At 37.9% G+C, this 10,943-nt stretch overlaps 1 protein-coding gene across 1 annotated transcript; it reads right to left on the minus strand.

Annotated features, from left to right (window-relative positions):
- Positions 1-5: 5 nt before the first annotated feature.
- On the minus strand, positions 6-1,888 carry LOC111960100 (NLR family CARD domain-containing protein 3; the record flags this gene model as incomplete). Its single annotated transcript, XM_070441888.1, has 2 exons — positions 1,868-1,888; positions 6-1,703 (listed from the first exon to the last, which is right to left on the minus strand). Coding segments are annotated over exons 1-2 (1,719 nt in total), but the record flags the coding sequence as incomplete, so codon positions are not given.
- Between the last annotated feature and the right edge of the window lie 9,055 nt (positions 1,889-10,943).

The raw sequence follows: 10,943 nt of genomic DNA on the forward strand, positions 1-10,943 counted from the left end.
TTTTCTGAAGTCAGCAACACAAAGACCAGAGCTGACCACTGTGCAGGTGACAGGTTGGGTTTTGAGAGACTTCCTGAGCTCAGGTAGCTTTGGATCTCCTCCACTAGAGAATGGTCATTCAGTTCATTCAGACAGTGGAACAGATTGATGCTCCTCTCTGGAGAGGGATTCTCCCTGATCTTCTCCTTGATGTACTTGACTGTTTCTTCATGGCTCTTTGAGCTGCTTCTTGTCTTTGTCAGTAAACCTTGTAGGTGCTTCTGATTGGACTCCAGTGAGAGGCCCAGAAGGAAGCGGAGGAAAAGGTCCAGGTTTCCTGTCTCACTTTGTAAGGCTTTATCCACAGCACTCTTGTAGACAGTAACTGAAGGATTGTCTCTGAACAGCAAAGAAAAGATACTGGATTTTGTTAGAGGTTTAGTCATTATATTCTCATTGTTGTTGATGAATGAGAGGAACACATATACAGCAGCCAGAAACTCCTGAATGCTCAGATGAACAAAGCAGTACACCTTGTCCTGGTACAGCCCACATTCCTCTTTAAAGAGCTGTGTGCACAATCCTGAGTACACTGAGGCTTCACTGACATCAATGCCAGCATCTTTCAGGTCTTCTTCATAGAAAATCAGATTGCCCTTCACAAGCTGTTGAAAAGCCAGTTTTCCCAGTGACAGAATGCTCTCTTTATTCCAGTGTGGACCTGTCTCTTCTTTCCCAACATACTTTTCACTCTTCTGTTTGGTATGAAACACCACAAGGTGTGTGTACATCTCAGTCAGAGTCTTGGGCATCTCTTCTCTCTTATGTTTCAACATGTGTTCAAGGACTGTTGCAGAAATCCAACAGAAGACTGGAATGTGGCACATGATGTGGAGGCTCCTTGATGTCTTTATGTGTGAGATTATTCTGTTGGCCAGGTCCTTATCACTGAATCTCTTCCTGAAATATTCCTCCTTCTGTGGGTCATTGAACCCTCGTACCTCTGTTACCTGTTCAACACACCCTGACGGGATCTTATTGGCCGCTGCAGGTCGGGAAGTTATCCAGATGAGAGCAGAGGGGAGCAGATTTCCCTTGATGAGATTTGTCAGCAGAACATCCACTGAGGTTGACTCTGTGACGTCACAACAGATCTTGTTTTTCTTGAAGTCTAGGGGCAGTCGGCACTCATCCAGACCATCAAARATGAACAGAACTTTGTACTTGTTGTAGTTGGAAAGTCTTGATGGTTTGGTTTCCATTGAGAAGTGATTAAGAAGTTCAATGAAAGTGTGTTTGTCCTCTCTCATCAAATTCAGCTCCCGAAAAGGGAATGAAAATACAAATTGGACATCCTGATTTGCTTTTCCTTCAGCCCAGTCCAGGATGAACTTCTGCACAGAGACTGTTTTTCCAATGCCAGCGACTCCCTTTGTCAGCACAGTTCTGATACGTTTGTCTTGTCCAGTTAAGGATTTGAAGATGTCGTTACATTTGATTGCAGTCTCTGGTCTTGCTTGTTTCCTGGTTGTTGTCTCAATCTGTCTCAGCTCATGTTCATTATTGACCTCTCCTGTTCCACCCTCTGTGATGTAGAGCTCTGTGTAGATCTTATTGAGAAGTGTTGGGTTTCCTTGTTTAGCGATCCCCTCAAATACACATTGAAACTTCTTCTTTAGATTAGATTTGAGTTCACGTTGGCAAATCACAGCAAGCTCACTGATCTAAAATAACACATGAGGGGGGGGGGATTTTAAAAAAATAAAAATTTTTTGTACGTCTTGTTTAATGACTACAGTATTGTAAGACGGTTATAACGTTTACATTATAACAATTGATTCTCTTAACCTTTCACGAGTATCAATCCCGGATCCGGGAGCACCCCCACCCCCCACACACTGATTAGCATAGCTAGCATAGCTTCAAGTAGATAGTAGCATCTAAATATCATTAAATCACAAGTCCAAGCCACCTAATGAAAGATACAAATCTTGTAATAAAGCCACCATTTCAGATTTTTAAAATGTTTTACAGGGAAGACACAATATGTAAATCTATTAGCTAACCACGTTAGCAAAAAACACCACTATTCTAACTCCATCAGTTTCTTACTCCTTCAGGTGCTATCACCAATTCGGCTCAACTAAGATATTGATAGCCAATAACCTATAAAAAAAACCATCAGATGACAGTCTGAAACATATTCATGGTATAGGATAGTTTTTGTTAAAAAAGTGCATATTTCAGTGGAAATCACAGTTTACAATTGCACCGACCATACAAAATTGACTAGAATTACTAGATAGAGCAACGTGTTGACCAATTACTCATCATAAAACATTTCATAAGAATAGACAAAGCATAGCAATGGAAAGACCCAGTTCTTGTGATTTCAGACCATATTTCAGATTTTCTAAGCGTTTACAGCGAAAACACAATAAATCGATAAGTTAGCATACCACATGTGAAAACGTACAAGAGCATCGATTCCAGCCAAAGAGCGCTATAACGTAATCACCGCCAAAATATATTAATTTTTTCACTAACCTTCTCAGAATTCTTCCGATGACACTCCTGTAACATCATTTTACAATATACATATACAGTTTGTTCGAAAAGGTGCATATTTAGCCAACAAAACCGTGGTTACACAATAAAAATACTAGGAAATCAAGCCTCAATATGTCTGACGTCATCTATCAGAGTGATCTAGTTTAATTGAAAGCTAATCATATACTTGACTAAAAAATACAGGGTTGACAGCAATCGAAAGACAAATTAGTTCTTAATGCAACCGCTGATTTACATTTTTAAAATTATCCTTACTTTTCAATACAGGGTTGGCCAAGTGAAGCTATACCAAACAAAATGGCGAAATATGCGTTTAAATATTTCGACAGAAACACGATTTATCATATTAAATATTGCTTACTTTGAGCTGTTCTTTCATCAGATTCTTGGGCAATGTATCCTTTCTATGTTATAAACGTCTTTTGGTCGATAGATGTCCTCTGTCCTTCGAAATGTCCACCACCAACGACCGACACCCTAAAACGTGTCCAAACTTTCAGAGTGCACGACAAATAAATTCCTCAGAATCGCACTAAACGGATATAATTGCTATAAAACGTTTCAAATTCACTACATTATGATGTTTTTAACAACTATAACGACTGAAAACATGACCGGAGAAATATTGCTGGTTAGAAAACGATTTGGAACGAGGCAGGTCCGATGGCCTTCACGTTGAGGCGCACGTTGAGAAAGGGGGGTCTCTGTACATTTTGTCATTTATAATGGCTGTGAACGTCCCATCGATTTCATTGAAAACGTGATGACGTACAGACACCCAGAGGAAGACGTAGGCAGTGTCGGTTTCTTCATAGCATTCACTGTGGCCTTATAAACAGACCCCAGATCAAGGGAAAAATTTCTGAAATCTGAACCCTGTCATGAAAAGTGCTGTAGAAATTGTTCTGTACCACTCAGAGACAAAATTCCAACTTCTATAGAAACTAGAAGGTGTTTTCTATCCAATAATAACAATAATATGCATATTGTACGATCAAGAATTTAGCACGAGGCAGTTTAATTTGGAGACACAAATATGCTAATGCGGAACAGCACCCCCTGTAGTTGCAAGAAGTTTTTAACTGACTGTATAAATGTGTAAATGTTTTCATATGCATGACAGACTAGTGTGACTGATTATATTATTTTAGTATTATTGATTGTATTATGAATGTTGTCTCTCTCTCTCTAAATTAATCAACACAACACATCCCTGCTGCTAATTGATGAGGTCACTAGGTGTTGTGTTAAGGCTGTACAATATCATTGAGTACACAGCTACTTTAGCTGTACTTTAGCTACAGCTTTAAATGTTATAAAACAGAATTCAACATGAGGCAGACAGATCTTACATTTCTCCAGTGTGTCAGCAAGCTCCTTCTGGTTCATTTTCCTCAGGACGTGCAGTGTGATCTTCAGAGCCCCCTCTCTGGCACTGCTCTCCTGCTTCTCATCTTCAGCATCCACCACTTCCTTGTCCTGCTTCTGACTCTCAAAGCTTTCTGGAGTTCTGGCCTAAGAATCCTCTTGAATATTTTCAGCTCTTTCTCACAAATGTCATAATATTCTCTTCAAGCAACTGAAATAAATCAAGTAAATAGTTAAGCAAGAGAAGAAATGCTTTCACATTAACACATTAATTAATGATTGACAAATCAACTTTGATTGAGGTAAACAAAAACAAATGTACATAACAGGACCACATACACTGAATATGGAGGCCAGGTCTGTTTGATGACATGGGAAGACTGACCACTGAGAATCTCTGACTCTGATCTCTCCTGTTGGTTTCTGTGGACAAAACATGAGATTACATCTCCTCACCAGGGAGTACACACACACACACACACACACACACACACACACACACACACACACACACACACACACACACACACACACACACACACACACCACGCGGAGGGAATATTGTGTTTGTTTAAAATTGTTTCATGACTAGGAAATTGAATAAAGGATTAGCCTATGGATTACGAAAACAACAAAAATAAATGGGAAAATGGGAGAGAAATGACTAGAGACAGTGTTGTTTAAAACTTCATCGGGACAGGGGGCAGCGTTTCCACTTTGAACAAATTGAAAAAACTGAATTTCCTCCTAGTTACCAGAAGGTAATACATGCATATTATTATTATTATTGTATAGAAAACACTCTGAAGTTTCTAATGTCTGTAAGAATAGCAGAACTCATTTGGCAGACAAAAACCTGAGAAGAAGTCCAAACAGAAAGTGAGAACTTGATTTTCAAAACAGTGTCAAATGATACCCCTTCTAGTTATGGATGAGCAAACACTTCCTAGGGCTTCCACTAGATGTCACCGTCTTTAGATTTTGGTTATATGATTCTACTATAAAGGAGGGGCTCATAGGAGCTATTTTACTGAGTGGTCTTCAGAAACTCTCAGTCTCATTTAGCGTGCGAGCGAGAGAGAGCTCTCGTTCCAATGCTCTTTCTTCAGACAATGAAATTCTCCGGTTGCATCCTTATTGATGATAAATGTAAAACACATACTATATATGGATGGCATACATCATTTTACTTGTTTCTACGACTTGTAACGGAACTTTTAGAGTTTTTGTCTGGAGGGATTGCTCGTGCGTCATGAAAATGGATTCCTGGGCTGAACATGCTAACAACAAGTGGCTAAATGATGGGCTTTATGGAACTTTTCAGTCATTTATTGTCGATCTGGGAATCCTGGGAGCGCCTTCTGATGAAGTTATTCGAAGGTAATAATAGGCATATTTTATTTATAGTGTTTTTGTAGCTTTTGTTGGCGCCAAAGTTTTTCTTTTGGGTTCTGAGCGCCGTTCTCAGATTAATCTTTTTCCGTAAAGTTTATTTTGAAATCCGACACAGCAGCAGAGGTTGCATAGAGGATAAGTTCATCTTTAATTCTGTGAATAACACTTGCATCTTTTATCAATGTTTATTATGAGTATTTCTGCAAAATCACCGGATGTTTTGGAATCAAAACATTACTGCACGTAACGCACGCATGTAAACTGAGATTTTTTATATATATATATACGCACATTATCGAACAAAACATACATGTATTGTGTAACATGATGTTATATGACTCATCTGATGAAGATGTTCAAAGGTTAGTGATGAATTTTATCTCTATTTGTGGGTTTTGTGAAAGCTATGTTGGCTGTGAAAAATGTCTGTGCTTTTTTGGATTTCTTTTTGGATTTGGTGGTGGGCTAACATAAGTATATGTTGTGTTTTCGCTGTAAAACATTTAAAAAATTGAACATGTTGGCTGGATTCACAAGATGTTTATCTTTCATTTGCTGTATTGGACTTGTTAATGTGAAAGTTAAATATTTCAGAAAAATATTTTTGAATTTCCCGCGCTGCCTTTTCAGTGGAATGTGGGGGGGGTTCTGCTAGCGGAACCCCAGTACTAGACAGGTTTTAACTCACTGACCATAAGTTATTCTTACCTTTGAACAGTAGAAAAGTCTCCCTTTCTAAAGTGTAGAGGTTGATTCATAGACAAGTCACTCTTCATGAACACACAGCTGGGTACAGGGGAGGCTGGTCTCTCCTGCTTGATTGGGCTTCAACACAACAGAGACAAACATTACATCTCTCATCTACTCTGAGCTCAGATGGGGAAACATAAGAAGAGTTTCATTCCAAAACGCTATATATTCACTTTCAGAAATGTTTCAGAAATGGTCGTAAATTAGCTTTTATTGTTTAACTTCTTTGGGCTGCAGGGGCAGTATTGAGTAGCTTGGATAAAAGGTGCCCATTTCAAACGGCCTCGTACTCAATTCTTGCTCGTACAATATGCATATTATTATTACTATTGGATAGAAAACACTCTCAAGTTTCTAAAACCGTTTGAATTATATCTGTGAGTAAAACATAACTCATTTTGCAGCAAACTTCTTGTCAGAAAGTGAAAAATCTGAAATCGAGGCTCTGTTCCAGGGCCTGCCTATAAATGTGCTTGATATCTATTAGTATACATGCACTTCATACGCCTTCCACTAGATGTCAATAGGCTGTGAGAGGTGAAATGGGGTTTGTAGGTATTTCTATGGTCAAAAGAGAGAGCTTGGAATGACATGACCCCAGAATTCCTTTGTTCAGGAAGTGCATAAAGGTCACCAGTATTGGCTTCTGAAAAGCATTCGTTATAGACATCTTATATCTCCGGCTTTGATTTTATTTGATAAATGTGATAATATCATCGTAAAGTATGTTTTTTCAATATAGTTTTATTAGATTATTGAATTTTTTTCAGGAGTTTAGGCGTGTTGCGTTCTTTGAGTTTGGTGAAGAAGGAGAGCTTAGCGCCACTTGGCTAGTTTTGCTCATTCGAGAGGGAAAATGCCATTCTAAAACCAAACAACGATTGTTCTGGATAAAGGACCCCTTGTACAACATTCTGATGGAAGATCATCAAAAGTAGGACCCATTTATGATGTTATTTCATATATCTGTCGAACATGTTTACTATTAGTTTGCGCCCAGATTTTGGGCGATCTCTCGCTATAACGTAAGCTGCATGTCGTATTTGAAGTTATGTTTAGAATTCTAACACGGCGATTGCATTAAGAACTAGTGTATCTATCATTTCCTATACAACATGTATTTTTTAGTAAAGTTTATTAATAGTTATTTGGTCAGAATAGGTGAGTGTCAGAAACATATACGGAGATTCTGGAAAATAATTGCTACATGGTCACATTGTATAACCACGGATTTCAGCTCTAAATACTAAATATGCATATTTTCTAACAAACCATATATGTATTGTGTAATATGATGTTATAGGACTGTCATCTGATGAAGTTTATGAAGGTTAGTGAAAAAATGTATATCTTTTGCTGGTTTATTCGCCATCGCTAACGTTGAATTGAAGGAATGGGGTTGTGTGGTAGGCTATTGTAGTAAGCTAATATAATGCTATATTGTGTTTTCGCTGTAAAACACTTAAAGAATCGGAAATATTGTCTGGATTTATAAGATGTTTTTCTTTCATTTGCTGTACACCATGTATTTTTCATAAATGTTTTATGATGAGTATTTAGGTATTTCAATTTGGTCTCTGTAATTGTTCTAGCTGCTTCGGTGCTATTTCCGATTGTAGCTGCAATGTAAAACTATGATTTATACCTCAAATATGCACATTTTTCGAACAAAACATAGATTTATTGTATAACATGTTATAAGACTGTCATCTGATGAAGTTGTTTCTTGGTTAGTTTGGTTGGTTCTTGGTTAGTTTGGTTGGTTTTGTGCATGCTACCTGTGCTGTGAAAAATGTCTTTTTTGTATTTGGTGGTGAGCTAACATAAATATACGTGGTGTTTTTGCTGTAAAACATTTTAAAAATCTGACATGTTGGCTGGATTCACAAGATGTTTATCTTTCATTTGCTGTATTGGACTTGTTAATGTGTGAAAGTTAAATATTTCTAAAAAATATCTTTTGAATTTCGCGCCCTGCACTTGGACGGGCTGTTGTCATAAGTGTACCGACACCGGCCTGCAGCCATAACAGGTTAAAACTTCTTCAGGATCGGTGTCCCTTCCACGGGATGGTTGAGCTAACGTAGGCTAATGCGATTAGCATGAGGTTGGAAGTAACAAGAACATTTCCCAGGACATAGACATATCTGATATTAGCAGGAAGCTTAAATTCTTGTTAATCTAACTGCACTGTCCAAATTATAATAGCTATTACAGTGAATGAATACCATGCTATTGTTTGAGGAGAGTGCACARTTTTGAACATGAAAAGTTATTAATAAACAAATTAGGCACATTTGGGCAGTCTTCATACAAAAGTTTGATCGGAAATGCAATGGTTCTTTGGGTCAGTCTAAAAGTTTGCACATACACTCTAGTGGCCAACATCTAAATTGCACCTGGGCTGGAATAATACATTATGCTCTTTCTCTTGCGTTTCAAAGATGAAAATGTACAAAAGGAAATACAAAAGAATGTTGTTTTTTTCTTTGTATAATTTTTTATCAGATCTATTGTGTTATATTCTCCTACATTCCGTTCACATTTCCTGTTGATGAAGGATTATTTTCCTGCTGTGAGAAACTGTGTCATTTATCTTAAGATAACTAGTTGAGACAACCACATATCAAAGTCAATTATACAGGATATGAATATTCCAATCCAGCTAAACAATGGATATATAGATATCTAGGTGAGACAACCACATATCACAGTCAGATATACAGGATACCAACATTACATTCCAGCTAAACAATGGATATATAGATATCTAGGTGAGACAACCACATATCACAGTCAGATATACAGGATGTGTCCATTCCATTCCAGCTAAACAATATATTGTGTTTTGCAAGGAATAACAGTTTTATACACATCTCAAATCTATGAATAGAAAATCTGAGAACGTTAATATTGAAGGTGTCAGATTTTCTATTCATAGATTTGAGATGTGTATAAAACTGTTATTCCTTGCAAAACACAATATATTGCAATCTGATGAAAAAACAAATGTGATTTTTTTGGGGGGGATATAGTGTTTTGGAAATAAACATAATAATTGTTCAACAAAATTGTCATCTCACCTCTTAGCTGTGGTGTCATGTTCCCCAGAGAGACTCATTTTAGAGGCAGGGCCCCCCTCCTCTCTCTCCCCAGAGAGACTCATTTTAGAGGCAGGGCCCCCCTCCTCTCTCTCCCCAGAGAGACTCATTTTAGAGCACTGACCCCTAAACAGAGATCCAACATGTTGGTTGTGGTTAACACAGTGACAACAAATAATTGATTTCCAATGGTTTTCATTTATTCATTATTTCTTTTAGAAATTAAACATTTACTAACAGATACATCCAAACAGTCCGGTGATTTAATGCATCACATGAACATGTAGTCATGACTGATATTTGTCACCTCATCTCTTGGTTTAGTTTCAATAATAATTATAATGATAATATATTGTGCCACTGTTTGTTAAGGCAGAGGTTCCCGTGCTTCCTGACCCACCAATTGAGGTGTTTTTTGAGTTGATCCTGTGTTCTTATGCTCAAGCATTATAACAAAATCAGTGGGTGTCACGACTTTCGCCGAAGTTGGTCCCTCTCCCTGTTCGGGCGGTGGTCGGCGGTCGACGTCACCGACCTTCTAGCCATCACCTATCGCCTATCATCATCCATTTTTCATTTTCCATTTGATTTGTATTGTCTTCCATCACACCTGGTTTCAATCCCATCAATTACATGCTGTGTATTTAACCCTCTGTTTCCCCTCATGTCTTTGTCGGTGATTGTTTGTTTGTGCAAGATTATGTTCTGGTGTGCGACGAGTGTTTCACCCTATTATTTTATTTTGTACATTTTGTTAACAGCGTTTCTATCTTATTAAACTGCTTCGTTCATACCAAGTTCATTCTCCTGCGCCTGACTTCCCTGCCACCAGCACACACCCATTAAAGAATCACCGACCGTATTATGGAGTCAGCAGCACCAGGGCTCCAGTTGAGATGGGCATATGAAATTCATCATTTGACCAGGTGTGATGTAAGACAAGACAAAACCAATGGAAAATGAAAAATGGATCAGCGATGGCTAAAAGGTCGGTGACGTCGTTAGTTGATTGAAAATCTTCAAAGATTACAGGCTGTTATTGACAAAGTCCATTATCTTTTCTACATACTTTCTATTTCGTTTTAGTCGTTTAAGTTAATAAGTGAAAACATTTGTTTTGGGCAATGTCATCCCGCGACCCACCTGTACCCCTGCCGTGATCCACAAGTGGTCCTGACAGAGTTCACATAGACTACCAGTAGCAGGACTCATCACCTTCAAATCAGTTTAATTCAAAATAACTGAGCATGTAGCGATATTTAAAAACATTTCCTACAGAGACCATCAGGTTGTTCATCAATATAAAGGATATTTAAAAACATTTCCTACAGAGACCATCAGGTTGGTTCATCATATAAAGGATCATATCTCAGCCTACTCTGTCTATTGAATGTCTGACGACGACCTAACTTTATAATAATTAGCCAAGACTTACCAGAATCTGCCCGTCTTTCCTCAAATCAACACATGTATCTGACTTCGAATTCTACAGAGAAATCTGTGCCACAGTTTCTACAGCCATGTTGAACTGCGTACAAACTTATTTACAATTTCTTATGAGGAAATCCCATATTTTCTGACGCTAATGCAGAGGAAGTAGGTCTATATTACAGACTTTCAAAAACCTTTTTATATTAATCTCAAATACACTACAAGTTTTACATTCCCTACATTGCAGGAAAGTTCTCATTTAAAAGGTTATAAAATTCAGATCCTGTACAGAGATGTCTTTTTGGAATCCTGAAAGATAACATTGAATTACCCCAAGTATTGCAGCAG

This window comes from Salvelinus sp. IW2-2015, unplaced genomic scaffold (assembly GCF_002910315.2).
Source record: "Salvelinus sp. IW2-2015 unplaced genomic scaffold, ASM291031v2 Un_scaffold5092, whole genome shotgun sequence".
NCBI lineage: Eukaryota > Metazoa > Chordata > Actinopteri > Salmoniformes > Salmonidae > Salvelinus > Salvelinus sp. IW2-2015.